Source organism: Sus scrofa, chromosome 13 (assembly GCF_000003025.6).
Source record: "Sus scrofa isolate TJ Tabasco breed Duroc chromosome 13, Sscrofa11.1, whole genome shotgun sequence".
Lineage (NCBI taxonomy): Eukaryota > Metazoa > Chordata > Mammalia > Artiodactyla > Suidae > Sus > Sus scrofa.
In genome coordinates this window covers 26,503,610-26,526,482 of record NC_010455.5, presented here as the reverse complement: position 1 = coordinate 26,526,482, position 22,873 = coordinate 26,503,610, and the positions used below count along the sequence as shown (strand labels likewise).

Sequence of the window (22,873 nt, the reverse complement as noted above, 5' to 3'; positions counted from 1 at the left end):
TCCTGTCCTACATCCTTCTAAGTGAATCAGATGCATGTATCCACCATGTGCCCAAATGTCTAGTGAAGCCCAAGCAGCCCCTCCCCACTGCCTTCTCCCACCTAATTCCAGCTTCAGCCCACACAGATGGAAACATAATACTCACCCAGCATCAGGACGGAATCCAGCCAGCCTGCACTGCTTCCCAGGCCTCGACGCCTTCCCTTGGCCACATCTCCTCAGCTGACAATCTAGATGAAAGGGTATCTGGGTATTGGCTACCAGTCCCCCTTCCCACTGTCCAATAAAAGACTTGACCACGATATTTATAATTATTTAATGAATGTTCCAAACACACCCTTCACGGGGGCTATAGGTGAATTTCATGATGATGGAAGCTGAGGTGCCTCCCGCCCGAACAACCACATGATTACCTGCAGCTTCCAAAAACCCGGATACCAACCAGAAACACTCCATAGGGAACGGCATGATCACTGAGCCAGAGGTTCTTTGGGATTCTTACCCTCTCTTCCTCCTCCCCATAAGGACCTTCTCCAGGGGTAGGATGCTCAGGACGGGAGAAGGGGGTGGGGAGGCCCCATCATACCTGTGCAAAGAGGTGCGCTGGGAACCCCACACCTCCAATGCAGTAAGATGACCCAGAGGCACAGGGCTGCTCAATAAATAAATAATTCCCAGAAGCCACCCCCAGGGACTGGTGGGCCCAGGGATGCCGAGCTGGAGGAACCACCCTGCTGACACCTGGCCAGGCCCACTCGCTACGTGTTGCACACAAGCACGTCTGCAAAGGGTCCCAGGAGGGTTTTGTTGAAGATGCAACGGACCCACACCAGGTAAGTGGTGAAGGGCTTGATGTTCTCAGTGAAGGTGTGGTTCTGCAGGGTCAGGATGTAAGGCACGTAGGTGTTCTCTCCCTGCTCCTGGAGCCACACTTCATACTTCACCTCCCTCACCTTCAGGTACTTGAGGTTCCACGGGATCTGCCAGGAGACGGTGAGGCGGGCCTCGGAGGCGCCCTGCACCGACGACTGGCACCGCGCCTCCCGCACCTTGCCGGGGTACAGGCTGACCGTCCACTTCTGCTTCCGCGGCCCCGGCCGGCCCTTCACTACGCGCCGTATGGTTTGGATGAGGGACGGGATGTCCACTTTGGTGTCCTGGTAGATTCGGAAGAGCCACTCGGGGTTCCGGCAGCAAAGGTGCCGCGGGACCTCCTGGCTTTGCAGGATGCGAGCCTGCTCTGCACGGTCTAGGTGGGCGATGCCCCCCTGGTCCCAGGGCCGTTCCGGGTGCGTGACTGTGTTCTCGGGCATCGTGTTCCGCCAGGCTATGTACTGGAGGTCCATGCCAGGCAGCGTAGCCAGCGTCTTATAGGGGGTGTAGTGGTCAGGGTTGACGGCGTAAGGAAAAAGTTCCACCACGGCGGCCCCTCGGGGCAGAAAAAGGGCAGTGACCAGCTGGGCCCCGTGCATGCTGACCAGCATGGAGGCGTTGCTGACCAGTCTCACGACATCTGCAAAGGCATGGTCCTCCAGGGACACTGTCACCGTCTTCATCTGGAACTCCTGCGCCAGGGCCAGCAGCAGCTCTGCCTCATTCAGGATGAGTCTGTTCTGGGTGCGGCTGAAGACCAGGATGTACTCCTCGCCCAGGGCGCCCCCTGCGTGGCTCACATTCAGCTTTTCCGTCAGGAACCGTGCAAATTGCCGGATCTCGTTGCCTGAGACAAGGATGTTGGCCTTAGGGCCCTGGGGCTGGACAAAGCCGTACTGGTACCAGGTGGTGACCTTGGAGAGGCCCACAAAGGCGTGGGAAAAGCACAGCAGTCGGCCCAGGGCCTTCAGCTGTGCCCGCAGGAGGGGCTGCTTGGGGCTGAGCAGCTTATAGAGGTCAAAGTGGGCGCCCTCACCCCAGCCCTCCATGAAAAAGAGCCGGGCCTCACGGGCAGCCCGGGGAACTGGCGCAGCGTGTAGAAGAGGGGCAGCAGGTCGTCGTGGAAGACGTGCATGAGATTGTCGGGGTTGAAGCGGTTGGCAATCAGGGCCATGTCGGGCACAAACACAGGCTTGGGCATGAAGCGCAGGGCGGCGGCCGGCAGCTCCACGAAGTTGAAGTACTGGGTGTTGTGGTCCTCCACGGTGGATAGGTCAAGTAGGGCCGGCTGGAAGCGCCGGGAGCCCAGGCTGGGCAGCATGACAGAGGCGTTGCCGTGGAAGAAGATGAACTCCTCGGCCTCACTGGAGTAGCAGAGCCACTTGAAGCGGCAGATGCGGTCAGTGTGCGTGCGGCCGGTGCACACCATGTGCGTGCCACCCTCTGTCAGGATCTGCAGAGCCTTCGGGTAGTCGATGCGCAGCGTAGGGGCCGGCTCAGGGGCCCGACGGCTGAGCACCAGCTCCTCTTCCAGTGAGGCTGCATGCTCGCGCAGCCGCACATGCTTCCACAGCACCGCCGCCAGCACCGACACCAGGAGCGCATTGAGCACGGCTGAGAGGTGCATCCTAGCGCGGCTGAGGGACCCTAGTGGGACAATGGCCCCTGGGAAGTGCCAAGGGCCTGGAAGGCCTTACCCATCCCTGCCGGCAACCTGAGGACCAGCCTAGGCCTGCAGAAGGAGAGATGGATAAAGGAAAAGGTGTTGGCTGGTTGTATCTGGAGTCACCCCAAGCACCCACTCCATGCCAGGCACTGTGCTGGACTTGCTCTGGCCCTGGACCTTGCACCATTTTGTACACTGGAAGACAGCATACATTAGACCTTTCAAAACTTCACCACCACCCCTCTCTTGTTTCCACGGATGCCTGCACATGCAGCGGGGTGGGGGGTGGGGTGGCGGGGATACATTCCTGAACCTTGAGTGTGGGCTTAGCCATATAACTTGCTTTGGCCAATGAGATGTTAGCAGAAAAAAACATAAACAGCACTTGCATCACTGGCCTTGCCTTCTTTACACTTAGGGTATTGCCCTGAGGAAAAAAATGTGTTCAGCCTACCTTGCTGGTCCCTCCCAGCCATGTTCCATCTGGCTCAGATGACCTTCAGATTTGTAAGTAAGCCCAGCCAAGATCATCAGAACCACCGGTCAAACACAGTCAAAACCATGTGAGATATCTGAGCTGAAGAAGTCATTCATTCAGTTCTTATCATTGGTCCCTGACATTCTGAGGCTAGAAGCACTGCTGCAGTGAAAGGTAACCAACAGAGGTTTGTGTGACAAGAGGCCTCAGGGAAAATCCCCGCTAGGGGCTGACGTGCCTGGTACTGCTAGGTAAGGACTTTGCCTTACCATGGGCACAAAGGGGACTGAAGGCCTGTGAGCCCTGTTCCCTGGCTGCACACCAGGACCCAGGTGCCCCTTCCCGGGACATGCACCACATCGCACCACAGAGACAGCGAACATCTGCTCTCACTGAAAGCTACTGCCGGAAATTATGCCTGCTGGTTTTCAGACCTCCTTGGAAAGATGGGTAGAAATGTGTCCCCTTGGTGGTCCAATTGTGTTTGAGTGTCACCACAAAATCTCCAAAGGGTTAAACTTCCTGTCCCACACACACACACACACACCTACAGGGAGGCCTGGGTGCGCTGCAGGCATTTGCTCCCATTTTTCCACCCTACCAGGAAGAATATTATACCTGCTCTGAAACCTAGGACTGTTCAGACAGTTGAAGAATCTCACCCTTAGCCTGCACGGAACAGCACAGGGAACACCTGACATTAGCCAAGGGGTCAGAGGACAGGGCATGGCAGCTGCCTTCTTAGCTGGCTGCTGTGCCTCCAGTCAGCCCTGTTCATCTCTAGGGCAGGATCTCTATGAGCTCAGAAACCATGTAGCTGAGAAATCCGCTTAAGCGTCAGTGTTTTTTAGTCTTTTCAAACCCATGCACCTGCTGATAATAAAGGGGAAATCTTTCATGCCTCAAATTCAGCATCCCCTTCCCCCAAGAACTTCTCATGCACAAGTCTCTCTTCTGCAACACCTGCTCCCCAAGACAACAGGACTTCATCAACTTCTACTTTCTAAATTAGCATTTTATATCTATACTGTATCTGTAAAATGACATTGGTGTATGTATTTTTCCAAATATATGTGTCCTCATCTAGAAATTCTCCACCCAGCCTCACCAGCTAGGTTGAACCATGTTAAATTGCTGATACTTGACAATTTCTGACCAATGTCCTTTGGTCCCGCTATGGGAACCAACTATCCTTACCATCACCATGGTCCAGATGGTACAAAGGCTGCTCACAAAGAGGCTGGAAGGAGAGAGAGTTAATTCATCTTTAAGGTGGGGAGAGGAACAGAATTGAGAAAATAAAGGAAAGGACAAGGGTTTAAGAAGAAAATGCAAAGGAAGGGAGGGCAGGGTATCTCACCAGGGGTTGGTGAGACCACCTTGAGGGCCTCAGCTCAGATCTGAGCTGGAGGACTGGAGAGGGACTATGCCAGAATGACAGGGGGCAACATGAACAGGAGGAATGGCTGGGTGTAGGGATCTATCCACAAACATGTGGCTCCTAGTTCTGACCACTGGGGAGTCTGACAACAATGACACACGGCAGCAATGAGCCCACCCAGCACTCAGATCTTGGTTTCTAAATATCATTCTTCAGGAGTTCCCATTCGTGGTTAACAAACTGACTAGCATCCATGAGGACTCAGGTCTATCCCTGGCCTTGCTCAGTGGGTTATGGATCCAGCATTGCTGTGAGCTGTGGTGTAGGTCGCAGATATGGTTCAGATTCTGCACTGCTATGGCTGTAGGGTAGGCCAGCGGCTACAGCTTTGATTTGACCCCTAGCCTGGGAACCTCCACATGTCGCAGGTGAGGCCCTAAAAAAAAAAAAAAATACTAAATAAATAAATATCATTCTTCATTAAAAGGAATCAGAGCTCCTTGAAGAAATAATTGTTTACAGGGCTGGGAAAGGGAACATATAAAATAAGCTTAAAACATCTTACAGTGCCACAATGTAAGCAAGTTCTCAAGAAATGATGGGCATATATCAAAAGGGCACAGAAGCCAAAAGGAAGGGGCTCCCAATGGCTAAATATGGGACAATCTGAATAGAAAAGTTAAAAAGCAATAGTAATGGATTATAACCCATAGAATAAACTAAGTATCCATGAATCAATATTGATATGAATAAATTATTGAATAAATAAATAGGGGAGAAGAGACAGATCTCCCTTATGGTATAATAAATGTAGAAAAAATGGTGCAAATAGAAACTCATCATTAAAAAAAGAAGTCATCATTTGACGAACACCACAGTGATAACTGTTTCAGACAAGATCCACTGATGGATGCTAAAATTAGTGGGTGAAAGTATGATGAGAAAAAGGAAATGTTCCCATCTCCTCCAAGTATCTCCCTATGAGATACATATTAATTACAAAGGTAAAAATAGAAATTTTACAGCAGAGGAGTTTGGCAGACAGCCTCTGAACCAAATAATCAACATTAACATTCCCAGTAACAATATACTGACATCATGTACCTTTTACACACAGCGCTGAGAAGGGTAACCTCATTTCTGCAGCTTTCTTGCCCAAAATACATAACTTCAATTTGTACTTCTAAATTGGGAAACTTGGGCCTAGTTCCAGCTCTAGCTCTGAATATGGTCTGTAGATTAGTTAATAGAGAAAACATTAAACCCAAATTGAAGGAAATTCTATAAAATACCTGACCAGGACTCTATAGAGTTTAAGTCATAAAAGACAAGGAAAGACTGAGGAGGTCCCACATTGGAGGAGACTAAGGAGACAGGACAACTAAATGCAATATGGGCTCCTGGGCCAGAAAAAGGACATTAGTAAGACAACCAGCAGAATTTGAGTGAGGTCTGTGGTTTAGTATTAGTGCTGTGTTAATTTCTTAGTTTTAGTAATTATACTGTGGTTGTGTAAGATGTTAACATCAGAGTAAGCTGAGTGAAGGAGCATTTTTGGTAACTGTTCTGTAAGTCTGAGATTATTTCAAACAAAAAGTTATTTAAAAATTAGATAAGAGGAGTTCCCGTCGTGGCCCAGTGGTTAACGAATCCGACTAGGAACCATGAGGTTGCGGGTTCGGTCCCTGCCCCTGCTCAGTGGGTTAACGATCCGGTGTTGCCGTGAACTGTGGTGTAGGTTGCAGACACAGTCAGATCCCGCGTTGCCGTGGCTCTTGCGTAGGCCAGTGGCTACAGCTCCTATTCGACCCCTAGCCTGGGAACCTCCATATGCCGCGGGAGCGGCCCAAAGAAATAGCAAAAAGACAAAAAAAAAAAAAAAAATAGATAAGAAACAAGAGGAGCTCCCTGGTAGCCTAGTGGTAAAGGACTCACCATTGTCACTGCTGTGGCTCAGGTCACTACCATGGCTCAGGTTTGACCCCTGGGGCCCGGAAATTTCTGCATGCTGCAGGTGTGGCCCGAAAAATCAAGGGAACATAAGTATTTATAGGCAAAATGACATTTATGTGGTTTGTTCTAAAATACTCCAGCAAAGAAGGAGACAGATGGAATAAGACAGGAGAACACTGGTAATTGTGGAAGATGATGATGGGGTCTTTTTTTGGATCCTCTTTTATGTTTGTCTGATATTTTCCATAAGAAGAAGTTTAAAAGGAAATGATAAAGAATCAAATAAGTCACAATTACAAATGACAGAATACTGGAAAGTGGGTGAGTAATAAATTAATACTCAGAAAATATGAAATAAAGCTTTCCCTGGAGAGATGGGAAACAGATGCATGAGGCATGAGTTGATGAATATATTTTGCTCTGATTGTAGACAAAAAAAGGCTTCCAACAGCAGCTAAAGCTAAAAGAGACACACCCAGGCAATATCAGAAAGCAAGACCCACCTCCAGCCTGAGTGGGCATCTCAGCCCCGGGATCTCATCACCTCTCTAGAGAGCTTTCTGCTACCTGCCCCTCTCCTAGGGGCTCCTGCAGTGAAAGGCTGGCTTGGCAGCAGGTGGGGAAGTGAGGTGGGGGCCACAGGCAGCAAAGAGGACTAGGGGGAATAAGTGTGCAGCAGTCAATCCCAGTCAAGTCACTGAACTTGGGACAGAGCTTATGGGAACCAGGAAACATGGGCTAGGGGCCTTGTGGGGCCAGTACACAACTAGGCAGAGACTGGGTTTGGAGCCTGGGGAGTGAGGAGGGTTGTTTCTAATCAGATGCTTGGTCCTCCACCCATCCCCAGGCCCTGCCAGAATGGTGTTGACAGAAGGCAGGAAAAATAGAGACTGGCCCATGTGGACCTTGCACGGACAGTTTAGGCTCTCCAGTGACCCTTCCAAAAGGGAAGATGGGAGGGAAGCTTTGCTGGGGATGGACAGAACATTTCCCTAGAAATAACATGGTTGTTAAATTATGGGACCCTGAGGTCAGACTGCCTCGGTTTCTAACTTTACCACTTTCAGGCTGGGCAGCTTGCGCCACCATCTGATGGGAATGATCATATAAATCCCCCAATCCCATTCTCCCTGGGTAAGAGGGTTCCAGGTAAGTGTGCTCCATAGACTCCCAGAGTCCCTAACGAGCAAGTGGATTAGGCAGCTGCCCAGAGTGGTAACTGGTCTTCTTCCCTGCCCTGTCATACTCACCCCCTCCCCCGGCCTCCCGGTCATGTTTATTGGGATTGAGTGTAGATAATCTACTTGCACTTAAATCCTTATCTGAGAATTTGCTTCTAGGGGAACTTTTTGTTTTTCCTTTTAGGGCCGCATCCATGACATATGGAGGTTCCCAGGCTAGGGGTCAAATCGGAGCTGTAGTCACTGGCCTACACCACAGCCACAGCAACTCAGGATCCGAGCCACTTCTGCAATCTACACAACAGCTCATGGCAACTTGGGATCCTTAACCCACTGAGCAAGGCCGGGGATCAAACCTGCGTCTTCACAGTTGCTAGTCAGATTTGCTTCTGCTGAGCCACAACAGGAACTCTGGGGAATGTTAATTAACACAAATATTATTGTACTTTGCCACTGGAGAAAGATGGAAAGCTGCCCTTGCACTTTTACCTGCTATGAAATAGCCAAAGTGTGACAGTGAGAACGCCAACAAGAACTATAAAGTTCTCCAGTTTGTTCCCCACACTCCCCTCTGCGTCTGTCCACACCCCCCCAACCAGACCCACCTGCACTGTAGCAGTCTGCAGACACTAGGAGAATGGAAGCTTCGGGCAAAATCCTCAGACATGTTTTCAAAAGATAACAGATGGAGCGAAAGTGTACATTAATCAGACCCCGAAGAAGCCAAGATCCTCCTAAGTCCTGTCTGCTGGCTGAAGGGACACAATTTTCCGTACCAGGGACCAGGCTGCTGGGAGAGGAAAGCAGGGCCCCTGTGGAGTCTTGTTATGGAGGCAGATTAAGAGCAAACCTGGCCAGGGGCAAGGAGGCACATAAAGAAGCCAGCTCAATGGCCTCAGGGGCCCCTTCTCTGCTTGTAAGGTAGAGGGCTGACTGCAGAACCTGTTCTTTGGAAATAAACTCATTACATGGGAAAGACAGTCCTCTTGGACTTTCAAGGCATGGCATCAATAGCTTGGGTGTGTTGCCTTCAACACATGTAGTCTCTGGGAGGGGTGGAGCCTGTCACTTACCATGACCAGACCACTCTTGTCTCAAGTTACTGTGGGGTCATGGTCCTAGACAAAGCCAGAATAGGTGAGCAGCAGAGGGAGGACGCCCATGCTAAGAAAGAAGAGCCCTCAAGGCTTACAAAGGGCACTTGCCCAGAGCACCCATCTTCCAGCAAGGAGGCAAGCTCTGAATAGATCCCCAAAGGAAACCCCTCCTGAGGCCTTGCTTCGTGCCACATAGTAGAAAGGACATAGGTCCCTAAGGTCCCTACTTCATTCTCTTGACAACAGGGTCTGGTGAGACGTGGGCAGGTGCAGCACTGACCTGACATAACCATCAGTGTGGCACGGAATGGACACCAGCTCCCCCAACCCCCGCCCAGAGGGCAGCACCAGCGGGGGTGCTGGGCAAGGCAGCCTGACTGTCCCCCAACTTCACCTACAGGAAGATGAGGTGTGTGAGGCTATCTCTAGCCCTGTCCATGCCTCTATCCATGTCTACCTCCATTCATGAATCTAAGTCCAAAGACTTAAGAGAACATTAAGAAAACAAGGGAGTGAGGCTTTGCCTCAGCTCAAGTGAGAGTAGGGTATGTACAAGAGATAAAAAAAAAAAAAAAAAAAAAAAAAAAAAAAAAAGACATCCCTGACTCAAGGTTCCCCCTGTGGCAGAGGAGACAAGGGACTCCTAATGTGGCACCTGATGTGGCACAGCTGTCACAGAGGCAGGGGCTGCATGCTCTAGAGCACTAACGGAGGAAGCCTCTTCACTATTGGGGGGTAGGGTGGAGCCACCAGTGCTAGAGGTGACAAGCTTTCTTTGTTCATCAGGACCAGCCCAACCCCTCATCTGATCATCCCTCAGGTCATCCTGATGAGATAGTTATTTGGCCTCTGCTCAAAAATCCCTTTCCCAGTGATCTCACCCAAAAGGCTCCCTAGAGGAAGAGCACATCCATCGGGTGGCTAAGAGGAGAGCCTGCTTAGGAAGTGGGAACCTCTCGCATACCATGTTAGTGCATTCCATCTGGGCCAGCGTGGGCGTCAGGACACACGCAAGAGGCAGTGGAGACTTCACGCCTCCTTTGTAAAGGTGGTGCTCAAGACTTCTTCCCAGGGTCAGGCTCACACTCACCTGCCTTCAAGACCACATGTGAACAGCCTTTATGATCTCGGCAGGTCCCTCTACTGCCTCAAGCCTCCATGTCCTCCTCTGTACAATGGGAAGTATAACCTCCTCAGGGTGTCATGAGAATAAGTGAACTAAGGCATGTAAAATATGTAACAGGCCGCATAACACATCTGCTGTCATAATTTATTTCCATTAGGGCTCCTAAAAAGTTTTTTAATTACTCAATGAATTGTATTACATTTATAGTTGTACAATAATCATCACAACCAAATTTTATAGCATTTCCATCTCAAACCCCCAGCGCATCCCCCCATCCCGCAAACTGTCTCCTTTGGAAACCCTAAGTTTTTCAGTCTGTGAGTCAGTATCTCTTCTGCAAAGAAGTTCATTGTGTCCTTTTTTAGATTCCACAGGTAAGTGACAGCATATGATGTTGGTGTCTCATTGTCTGACTGACTTCACTTAGCATGATAATTTCTAGGTTAGGGCTCCTAAAATTAACAGCAAACGAAAAACAGGTACCACACCGCACAACCCCAAACCAATTCCCAAAGGGGCCGAACCCCCAATAGCTTTGTGGGGCACTCTCACAGCCTCCCAGCTTCACTCCATCTTCCTAATGACTTGCTTCCCTGCTCTGGGAAGGTGGCCCCATAAATTTAGAAAAAGCCTCTCCCTGGTGAGCAGCCAGTTTTCAGTACAAAATTAACAATCAGAACCCCTGTCACTCCCAACATTCTATGCTGGCAGTGAACTTAAAAATTATTTGTGCATTTTCTCATTTAATCCTCAAACCAATATTTAAGTGGCTAGCAAAGCAGCATTAACATTTTCCCCATCTTACAGACTGGAACACAGAGGCGAGGAGAAGCTAAGTACATGTGTCCCAAGGCCCCTGGCCTGCCTGGAATGGCATCAGGATTTGAACACAGAGCGTGTAAGCATGTCTACACTAACAGCCCAGGCACCACTGGGCCCTCATCTCTGCATTCAGGACAAAGTGGTCCTGGGGACTCAAACATCACCAGATTTGTCATTCTCTGCCTCCTTTCCCTCAGGCACAAGATTTAGGACCCAGTGGGTATGGGGTACAAAGTGCTTACGGGCTCGGCCAGGACAAAGACTGATAGCGCAAGAATACTTTCCTTTTCTGGCTGCCATATGCGGCTTGATGTGGAATCTCGGTTTCCAGACCAGGAACTGAACCTGGGTCGCAGCAGTGAAAGCACCAAGTCCTAACTACTAGACCACCAGGAAACTCCAAGGAATGCTTTTCAGTGGTATATTTTTAGTGTTAAAATATTTTCGTCAAAAATGTACTCTACTTAAATATGGTAGATAAAAGATATTGAGCTAGTTTTCATTTAATTTTGCTGACAAGTCAATAACTAGAAGAATGGGTTCAAGCTAAAAAAAAATACGTATTTTCAAAAGAAAAGGAAAAAAGAAATAAACAAAAGATTAAAAATCTGCTTTAAAAAACCCTCTAGAAACTGAGGCAGACAGAAGGATGCTGCCAATTCCTCCATCAAAACTGCTTCCCTTGGCTCCTAGGCCAGATACTACCAGATTTCCACAGACCTAGCCAACTCTCCTTCCCGGAATCCCATCTATTCCAGGAAGCACAGGAAGAAAGTACTGAGGATGCTGCCACAACTGCTGACACGGTAAGAGCTGGGCACTGGGGAGGAGCTGTCACTGTGGGGACACATCACCTCAGGCTGTGCATCTAGCATGGGGAGCAGGCTCCACTCCTGGGGGGCCTTGCCCAGCTCCAGACACAGGCACAGAGAAGACATTCACAGGGGCCTTGGTATCTGATAAGGAGTAGAAGCCCAGGAATTCTAGGCCTAGAGCTGCGTACAAATTAACATGCTGAGGTCAAGAGCCAATGGGGAGACTGAAGCCAGGGGTGAGCAGGGTGACCCAGAGACAAACACTCAGGATAAAGCTCAAGATGATGAAGGCCTGGCAGGAAAGTGGCCTGGTTGCACCTACTAGTATTAGTCTGCTCCAGCTGCCATAACCAAGTACTGCAGACTGGGTAACTTAACAGAAATTGGATCCTGGGAGTCCAAGATCAAGGTGTCAACAGGACTGGTTTCTCCTGAGGCCTCTCCCCTGGGCTTGCAGACAGCCACCTTCTCACTGGGTGCTCCCATGACCTCTTTGTGTGCAAAGGGGAGAGTGAGATTGTGAGTCTCTCTTCCTCTTTTTATTAGGACATCAGTCCTACTGGATTAGGGCCCCACCCTTTTGACCTCATTTAACTTTAATTACCTCCTTAAAGGTCCTATCTCTAAATATAGTCACATTAGCAGTTAGGGCTTCAACTATGAATTTGCAAGGATGCAATCCAGTCTGTAACACTACTCTTCTGGCTTCTCCAGAGATGCCAGAAATCCACTTAAAATGTGAAATGTCCTAATCTGTCATTTCTGGCAACTTTTCACATTAAGTGAAGCTGATACATAGGCCCAAGGACACAAGGGGCCCAGGGTTGTAAGCTCTGGTCTAAAGGGAAGTGCTCTCCTGCTGGCCTGGTCAGCTGCACTGGGTTCCCAACTGTCAGGACCAGCTGCTGTTCACCAATCACTCCCCTAGGAGAAAGGCTGTGGGGGTCAGGGTGGCTGGGACTGCCAGCACCACCTCCTCCAGACCCAGGTTCAGAAGACGAGCAGGGCCCAGGTCAAGAGGAGGTTTTATGCAAACAGAATAAAAATTTCACTTTTTGTTTGCTGGGGGTGGGGTGGGGGGTGGGGTTTCTTTTTAGGACCACGCCCACATCATACAGAGGTTCCCAGGCTAGGGGTCAAATCAGAGCTGTAGCTGCTGGCCTACACAGCCACAGCAATGCCAGATTCTAGCCTCGTCTGTGACCTACACCACAGCTCATGACAATGCCAGATGCTTAACCCACTGAGTGAGGCCAGGGATCGAACCCACGTCCTCATGGATACTAGTCGGTTCGTTAACCACTGAGCCACAACGGGAACTCCAAAGACTTCATTTTTAAGGGTTGTTCACACTTCTGACTGAAAATCATAGAATCCTTATTTTGTCATTGATGGCAAAGTGCCTTCATCCTAAACGCTGCGCTGAGTTATGGAATCTTCCCGCCTCGCACCAATGAGTCTCACATGTTGTGAGTTAGTAAAGAGCAAACAAGTTCCAATAACTCAAACAGCCCCAGAATGATCTCTTTCCCTGCTCCCCCGCCCCCTGCCATTTATCGCTACCAGAAGCAGCACATGGAATTGGTGGTACTCCTAACGTACGTTGTATATGCTCCCAAGTTAGATCTTCATCCAATGCTACTGACAAACCTGAACAAACAGACAAGGCATCAGGTTTTCTGCCAAAAGCATTTACCCTTTGGCAAAGTGTTGGCAGTCTCTTGAGTGCTCCTTGTAAAATCTAACATTTAATTGAACAGGCATATTTAACATTTAGTTAAGAATGCATCTTCTTGGACTAAAAACTTAATGTGGCTAATAACATTTTGCTTTGAAGGATAAAGCAAGGCAAACGAGAGACATTAATCCTAAATCAACAGCTGCAGATAGGGATTACTTCCTTATCTGTAAATAAGGATGGAACTCCTTGGGTGGGGGGTGGGGTGGGCAAGAGAATTCCAGTCTGTGTGACTCTGTGTGATGGGCGAGGTCGCACTTTGCTGAGGACAGCCAAGATGCCAAGGCGCTCGGCACAGGTGGGACAGCTGAACAGGTGAAGGTGGGTCCAGCCTCCCACTGGCCTGCCTGCAACCCTCTCACCAGTTTTCAGCTGCAACCAATCACCAGTTTTCATCCTCCCACTGACACGGAAACCATTGCTGTGACATCGTCTGGCTTTTGCAGGGCACCCATGGGTCACTTGCAAGTTAGATCTGCCTGTGTTGGTCCTTTCTGGCTTAACAGGAAAGCACTACTAGGCAACAGTATGGTCACAAACAGGGACACAACAGAGAACAGAATCATGTGAGTCTCTGCTGTGATGCTTATGCAGGTGACAGAGAATACACCTACACCAGTTTTCCTAGTGAAACTGCCAACTCAAATAAAAGCAATTCTTATAGGAAACCCTCGGTTCCCAGTTGGGCCCTCAGGATTGAATTCATTAAGAGGATTAGAAGACTACTCACTACAAGCATAAAACATTTACAAAGAATGAAGAAGTATGCACAACAAGAAACGGTCCTGTCTGGAGCTGAGGCCAGTCAGGGCAGCTACCTGGAGGGTGAGGGAGTTCTGGGAAAGGTTTTGGAGGGTTTTGGTGATTGTGGAGATAAGATAAGCATCTCTGTTGGTGTCCCTGTCTATAGCAGACATTGCTGTGTCCGTTCTCACATCCATTATGTAAGCCCCAAGGCCACTCAGCCATGGGGCTCCTCTCATATCCCAGGGAGTGACGGCCAGGCCTGAAGCCATGCACAGCTGAATGGGCACTGCATTACAAGACACATAAAGAGAGGGGAGCCCGGGCTGCAGGGCAGGTGAGGGCACTGCCAGGAGAAGGCAGGAGATGAAGATGCCAGGACCTGGGTTTCACCAGTGGAGACCTGTGGGCTCAGATGACCATTTGTGAAGCCTTTTGCAAGGTGAAGCCATGCAGTGTCCAGATCACGGCAGTCCCTGCCAGACACCCAGGGAGCTTAGAGCCCAGCATAGTGAGTGGAAGGAGGTGACAGGCCTCAGCTTGGGTTTTCCTTTGGTCTCATCACCATCACCCTCAACTCCTCCCTTTCATCATAATCACCACCACCATCATCATATCAGAGCCAACATCCACTGGCCAATCACTAGGTGCTGGGTTCTCCACTTGACATGATGATCTTCATTTTACAGATATAGAACCAAAGCACAGAGAGGTTAGAAACCTGCCATGGGTCCACAGGAAGCAGCAATGAAACTCTAATGTAGGCAGGCTAGCTAAAGTTGTCTGTCATCTCTGTTATTTATTTATTTTTTAACCTGGAAATAATCTCAGACTTAAAGAGTTGTATGGTACAAAGAACGCTCCTACATCCTTACCCAGATCCACTAATGCTAATTTGACACATTTGTTTTACCATTCTTTTTCTGCACTGTTTAAAAATAAGCTAGAGACATTTTGCCCCTTGAGCTCCTAATACTTCAGCATCTATTTCCTAAGAATAAGGACATTCTCTCATATCACATAAAATCAGGAAATTAATACTGATAACATACTGTTATGAATCCATGGTCTCTATTTTATGATCCAGAATCCAAACTGGGCTGAAGTCTGCCAGCCCAGTAGCATGTCTCTCTAGTCTCCCTGGATCTTGGCAGTTTCTCAGTCTTTCCTTCCTTTTCATGACCTTGACAATTTTTAATAGAATCAGATATTTTCTAGTCTGTTCCTCAGTTTGGGCTCGCCTGATGTTTCCTCGTTAAACTCGGGACATGCACCTCTGTGTGGGGTCAGAGTCCACATGCTTAACTGTTAATATGACCCTATTCTACCTGAGTCCTTCTGGGACACTTCACAGTGAGGCAGACAGGATCACCAAGGACCCAGAAAATCCATCCCGTGTAAGATGCTTGAAGGAGTAGGGCTCCTTCCTTGGGGAAAAGGAGCCCCTGGACCCCAGCTATTCTTCAAACACCCAAGGGGCTGTGTAGCAAGAGTGAGGCTGCTGCAGAGGGTGGGCTGCAGCCCTGTCTAGCTGAATGGACCATGTGCATGATGGTGACACATGCAACGCAGGCCCCCAGGCTTAAGGTGGACTTCAGGTACATGTCATTCCCAGCAGCCGGCTGCCACTGTGCCCCTAGCACAGCTGTATGGGCGACTCCAGGGCCCTTAAGTAAGGCCTGTGGAAGCAAGTCACAGTGGGGGGGGCAGTGCTGTGTAAGAGGTAGGAAGAGGACTTCTCTAAGGGTTAGAGCTGTTCTAACATGAGGGTCAGCTACTGCCAGGAAGGGGTCCAATAAACCAAGGTCAACCTGTGAGGTGGGGATGGGGGCTAGACAGCAGGGAGTCCCCCAAAGCAGAACTCACTCCCCTAAAGCAGTATCAGCTTCACCTGGGATATGGGTAATGCAGAATCTGGGGCCCCCTCCAGACCTGCTGCACCAGAATCTCTGGGCGACGGGGGGAATGTAGGAACCTGTTTTTCTAATAAAGCTTTCCGGTGATTCTAGCGTGCATTCAATTTTAAGAACTCCTCTGAGGTTTTCTAACACTCCACAATTCTGCAGTTCCCTGCTTCAAAACACCCAGCAGGGCATTTCTGTCCAACCCAGAGTAAACAACCGAGGACAACCTCCCCATCAACAAAGGCTAGTAAACCGTGTTCCCAGCCTCTGCTAAGATGACAAATAAGCCTATGTTCTGGGACAGACTAAGAGGGCTGTCAGACTCTAAGCCCTCTTTTGAAAAAAGTTTCCCCAACCCACACCTTCCCATACAATCTGAATCACTTATAATGCTGAAGTGGCAGAAAACCAGCGCAGGTCTCTCGGCCCCGGCTAAATGAACAAGAGGTGGAGCTTGGGTCTAAAGAAGCCACCAGTGGGAGACCCTGGAGAGGTCAGATCCAGTAGTGGTCCTTGTATTGCACGGCCACACTCGCAGGCCAGTAGAGAGAAGGTAGGTCCCTGAGAAATGAACCACTGAATGAAGCAAGGCTAGACTCTTCTCTGGTTCCTTATGGTGACTGGCCACCCCTCTTGGAGGCTCTGGGACCCAGTATAACCATGGTAACTCCTAAATCCCCCCAACCCCAGGATGTGTCATGATTCCTGACACAAGCCCCCATACTGAAGGATCCTGGGTGTGTCTTGTCACTGGGTGTGTCTAAAACAACCTGATCCAAGGGTCTGTACTGGGAACAGCAGTAACAGTGGCAATATAGTTGATCAGGTCCCCAAACGCTCCCTGAAACCTGACCCAGGGTTTAGTACCCATTGGCCAGCCAGAAAGAGGCGCTATGTTATGCTTTTCAAAGAGGAGAAAAGAGACAGCTCCTAGTATTAAGACTGTACCAATGAGGAGTTCCCATTGCAGCTCAGCATAAACGAACCTGACTAGTAGCTATGAGGACAAATGTTCAATCCCTGGCCTTTCTCAGTGGGTTAAGGATCCAGTGTTGCCATCAGCTGTGGTGTAGGTTGCAGATGCAGCTCAGATCCAGCATTGCTGTGTCTGTGGTGTAGGCCGGCAGCTGCAGCTCCGATTTGATCCCAAGCCTGGGAACTTCTATATGCCTCACATGCGGCCCTAAAAAGAAAAAAAAAAAAAAAAGACTACCAGTGAATGGCTTAAAGACTTGAATAGGGAGTTTCTGTTGTGGCGCAGTGGTTAACGAATCCGACTAGGAACCATGAGGTTGCAGGTTCAGTCCCTGCCCTTGCTCAGTGGGTTAACGATCCGGCGATGCCATGAGCTGTGGTGTAGGTTGCAGACTCGGCCCGGATCCCGTGTTGCTGTGGCTCTGGCATAGGCCGGTGGCTACAGCTCCGATTGGACCCCTAGCCTGGGAACCTCCATATGCCACAGGAGCGGCCCAAGAAAGAGCAAAAAAAAAAAAAGACTTGAACATAAGACAAGACACCATAAAACTCCTAGAAGAGAACACAGGCAAAATATTCTCTGATATCAACCAAACAATTGTTTCCTTAGGTCAGGCTCCCAAAGCAATAGAAATAAAAACAAAAACAAACCAGACTTACTCGCTTTTACACAGCAATGGGAACCATAAAAACAAAAACAATGAAGATGAGGGTGTGATCCCTGGCCTTGCTCAGTGGGTTAAGGATCCAGCACTGCCGTGAGCTGTGGTGAAGGTCACAGACATGGCTCGGATCCCATGTTGCTGTGGCTCTGGAGTAGGCTGGCAGCTACAGCTCCAATTGGACCCCTAGCCTGGGAACCTCCATATGCTGCTGGTGCGGCCCTAAAAAAAGACAAAATGACCAAAAAAAAAGACCATGTGCCCTTATGCTCACTGAAGCATTGTTCACAACAGCCGAGACATGGAAACAACCTAAATGTCCATTGACAGATGAATGGATTGAGAAGATGTGGTACATATACACGATGGAATACTACTCAGTCATAAAAAATAATGCCATTTGCAGCAAAATGGATGGAACTGAGATACTCATACTAAGTGAAGTAAATCAGAAAGAGAAAGACAAACATCATATGAGGTAACATGTGGAATCTAAAATATGGCACAAATGAACCTATCTACAGAACAGAAATAGACTCACAGACATGGAGAACAGACTTGTGGTTGTCAAGAGGGAGGGAGCGAGTGGGATGGACAAGGAGTTTGGGGTTAGCAGATGCAAAGTATTACATGTAGAATGGATAAGCAATGAGGTCCTGCTGTATAGCATAGGGAATTATATCCAATCATTTTTCCCCCCATCACTTGTGACAGAACATGACAGAAGATAATATTAGAAAAAGAAAAAATATATATATATATGAATGAATGACTAGGTCACTTTGCTGTATAGCAGAAAATTAACAACACTGTAAATCAACCATATTAAAAATATTTTTTTAAAAAGACTGTACCGATGGCAGTCACCACTGGCAGAGTGAAAGGTCTGATTCCCAGGTGGACCATGGGCCCTGGGTGTGTACCTGTGAGGACATGGGAAGCCAGACAATGCTACCATCATCTTACTTTAGTGAGCACCTATGTGCCAGGCACTGTTCACTTAAACCTCACAAAAACTCTCCCGTGTAGGTACTTATATTATCTCTACTTTCTTTAAATATGAAAAACTAAAGCTTAGTGGGATTAAGCACTTTCCTCCAGGTCTTGCAGCTGAAGCAGAAGCACCAGGATTCAAACCTGTGTCTGACTCCGGGGTTCACAGTGCTTCAGACTCAGAGGTACAATCAGTGATGGAGAAGCAGGGTAGATCTCAGAGCAATGAGCTTTCATTGCTCAAGGGCAGAGCAGGTGTGGCTAGCTCTGGAAACACAGACCCACAGGCCCTCAACTGTAACTTAGCAACCCAAGGCTTCTCATGTAATTACTCACCACCCAGCCAGGCAGAGAGATGTGTGGCAGGTGGGAACTGTGGCCATTCTCTCACCCAAGGAAGGTCTGGGGAGCACAGTGGGGTAACAATTATCCCACCTGCCCTGGTGCTGTGCTGACAGGGTTAATCTACCAATTGAGAATGGCAAAACTACCGCTTTTTAGAGCTCAAAGAGCCCTTAGAAATATTTCCTCCAAGTCTTTATTTTATAAAAGGTCTTGAGAGGCAGTGGGAGCTCTCATAGGCAGCTGAAATTAAAACAGCAGAATGCTGGCTCAGTCCAAGTCCCCCTTTCCTCACACGGTGGCTCGAAGGTGACCCTCCACCCCAAAGCAAAGATCAAGCCCAAAAGTACAGGCCTCCAGGACTCTCCTAGCCCCTAGAGAAGATCATTTCCTTTTCATAACCAAGCTGTACAGATCTCACCTAGACTACGCCCTTCCCCAGGCCTGTGGTCCAGGGATGAGAGCCTCTAGGGGCCACAGGGCTTGCTTGCCTTGACTCTTCCTAACACCTCACCCTCTAGCCTTGGCCAACCTCAGACATGGAGAGGAAGCACACATGGCCAGGCTGCAGGGCCCTGCCTCTTCCCCAAGCAGTTCCCCTGATGTAACACTGGAGACTGCCCCAGGTCATTGGTGGACTCCGAGAACTGCAAAGATCCTGGGCAGCAGAGCAGGTGAATTAAATGGTGCCAGTTCTGGAGCTGAGATGCCAGGAAATGAGCTCTGGTCCTGTCACTTGGCAGCTACATAGCTGTAAACCAATTCTTGTCTCTTTTTAATGTTTTGACATACCAAAAGGTGTACAGGGAGTTCCCGTCGTGGCGCAGTGGTTAACGAATCCGACTAGGAACCATGAGCTTGCGGGTTCGGTCCCTGCCCTTGCTCAGTGGGTTAAGGATCCGGCGTTGCCGTGAGCTGTGGTGTAGGCTGCAGACGCGGCTCAGATCCTGCGTTGCTGTGGCTCTGGCGTAGGCCGGTGACTACAGCTCCAATTCGACCTCTAGCCTGGGAACCTCCATATGCCACAGGAGCGGCCCAAGAAATGGCAAAAACACAGAAAAAAAAAAAAGGTGTACATAATTAATGTATATGACTTGATAAGTATGGAGATAGGTATACACCCATAAAATCACCACCGTAATTTATGCCATAAACCTATCCATCATCTTCCAAAGCTTCCTCTGCCCTCTAATTATTTTTTTGTGGTAAGAATACTTAAGCTCTACCTGCATAGTAAAATTTGGTGTATAGAATACAACATTGTTAACTATAGCCTCTATGCTGTACAGTAGATCTCTAGGATTTGGTTGTTTTGTCTATCTGACACTGACTAATACCATCCCATTTCCCTTCCCCCCAATTCCTGGTAACCACCATTCCATGCTCTGCTTCTATAGGTCTATTTTAGATTCATATTTTAAGTGGTACCATGTAGTATTTGTCCTTCTGATTCTGCCTAGGCCAATTCTTAGCCCGGGCAAGCCTCCATTTCCTGGTCTAGAAAACAGACACAATTATACCTACTTCACCGGGTGGTTTTGTGAATTCAAAGAGATGACCCAGGCAAAGCACAGTCTGACAATTATTTTTATAGGATTATTATTAATCATAATAATGCTATAACTCCTACTCACTGGCTCTGATTCTGTGTCAGGCACAATGCTAAGTGCTTTACATGAATTATCTCATTTATTCCCTCTTACAAATCTAAAATAGTGTTACCAATTTCATTACACGTTTGAGGAAGTATGCTCAGAATTGTTAAGTGAACTGTCCAATGTTGCACAGCTATTAAGTGGTGAGGCTGGGATCTGAACCCAAATTTGACATTTGGGTTGATGACATTTTTGAGCTCTGCCTTTCATGTTCATGACTTTGCCCAATTAAAAAAACCCATCAGGTAGGAGTTCCCATTGTGGCTCAGCGATAATGAATCAAACTAGTATCCATGAGGATGCCGGTTCAGTAGGTTGCCATGAGCTGTGGTGTACATTGCAGACAAGGCTCAGATCTGGGTTGCTGTGGCTATGGTGCAGGCCTGCAGTTGCATCTTGGATTTACCCCTAGCCTGGGAACTTCCCTTTGGCTCATGTGCGGCCCTAAAAAGACAAAAAACAAACCAAAAAAACCTATCAGGCAATAGGCAGGTCCTGGGGGACAGTATCCATTGACAACCAACCGAGAGTGAGTGATAAGGACCCTTGGGGACTAGAGCATTTGGTAATTTAATTTTCTGGTTAGCTAATATTCACTAGACTAGAAGCCTTTGTTTATTGCTAAATATTTTCTAAAGCAAGGCTCAGAGCAAGAACTTGCCAACCAGAAGGTCAGCTTGAAAAATGCTCTGACATCTGCCACATCAAGGCCACCAAGACACTCACACAGCAGCCACCTGCACCCCATCCTCCTCTTTGCTGAGGATTCCACTCTGCTTCTCCTCACCCTCCTGGATGGGACTCAGGAATTTATGTGCTGTCCAACCCTGGAGAAGAGGAGACCTGTGCTCCTTCCTGGCTTTGCCACCCAGCAGGACTTGGATTTCTCGTTTGTAAGTGAAAGGATGAGTTGGAAGATCTCCAAGATCCATGAGAGTCAGAGAGAGCAATTAGTTCCAGTGTGACGGACTTGGGTTCCAATCTCACCTTTAACGTTTTCTGTGGTTAGCAACCACAAGCGCTAAAATTTGCTACACATTCACTGTGCACCAGACACTGGTCTGAGGACTTTTGCAGCATCATTTCATGTAATCCTCACAGCAACCCTGTGATTGAAGGTGCTTTTACCCCCATTTTGCAAAGAAACAGAGGCTCAGAGAGGATAAGTGACTTGCTCAAGGGTGCACAGGTAGTGAACATGTTACAGTAAACCTTTGTAAATGAAACTTATTCTGCCTGTGCTCTTAGCCAACAAGTCCTACGAGCCCATTCCCATTTCATTCTCACTTCCCTCAAGAATAGTTTCTGAGATTTGGTTGGCATAAAGTAAACAAACCCTACCCCCACCACCAGGTGCAGGACTCTGGCCTGAGGACCCCAGACCTTAGCATAGAATTCCCATCACTGACAGGGATATGGGTTCCTACACACACGCCTGGGACCAGGAATCCTCCTTCAGAGGTTACCCCAGCAGGTTGTGAGAGGCTCTCATCACAAGACACACAGTCGGCACCCTACTGAGCCCCAAACGACCCAAGATCACTTGTGGGCTACCTAAGTACTGCCTTCAAAAGGAGCTCGCGAGGCCCAGGCCCCCTCCGTGCACCTTGCCTGCTACCCCCCAACCCACGACTCATGAGCACCTCCCAAGCGAAAGGGCGCGGGAACCGCTACCAGTACCAGCCGAGCTAAGGGCTTCAGCTGACACGCCAGGGCCCAGTGCACCTAGACCCCGAGGGTCCACATCCCCTCACCCCCGCCCACCTCTCGCACCTCCTTCGGCCCGCATCCCACGTCACTCCCGCCCATCTGCAAACTCCCACCCCCCCCGCCAGCGCTCCGGTCATCTCCTCCTGGGGGAGATCAGGGGGGGTCTATCCCTCAATTTTAACCCAGGCGAGTCGCGGAACCCTAGCCCACCGCGAACGCGCGCGTCTCACCTGCACCCGTAGCCCGGGTTCCGCTGGGCTGAATGAAGCTTCCAGGCTGGCCCTCCGAAGAGCCGTTTTTGGTCGAAAGCGCCGCCGCCGCCGCCCGCTCTGAGCCGTGGAGGCCCAGGCAGGGAACGCAGGCTCCGCCGCGCAGACCGGTCCGTCGCCACCCGGCTCACAAGAGCCCTCCGTGCGTCTCCCCAGCTGACGAGCCCCGTGAGGAAGCTTGTGCACGTGCGCAGGATCCTGGGTTCAGCCGCCCCAGCCCGAGGCCAGAACCACCCCCTTGTCTCGCGGAATTCTGGGAATTGTAGTTGCATCCATTGACAGCCTGCTCCTTCAATCCGCGGAATCCTGGGAATTAGAGTTTGCTCCCTAACTGGCAAAGTTTTGCTTAGTGTTAGGTTTGTGCAATTTGGGAGGCCTCATAATAAACTTAAGTGCAAGTTAAGCCAACAAACATGTTATTAATCAAATCAAAGTAGTTAATACGTTCACATGCTTTTTTTTTTTTTTTTTTTTTTTTTTTTTTTTTTT

General features: G+C 49.0%; 1 protein-coding gene across 1 annotated transcript; it reads right to left on the bottom strand.

The window, feature by feature from the left end:
* On the bottom strand, nt 298-22,873 carry POMGNT2 (protein O-linked mannose N-acetylglucosaminyltransferase 2 (beta 1,4-)). Its single transcript, XM_003132141.4, is given in 3 exon segments — nt 298-1,948; nt 1,951-2,605; nt 22,346-22,873. Coding segments are annotated over 2 exon segments (1,740 nt in total). The 5' UTR covers nt 2,501-2,605; nt 22,346-22,873; the 3' UTR covers nt 298-758.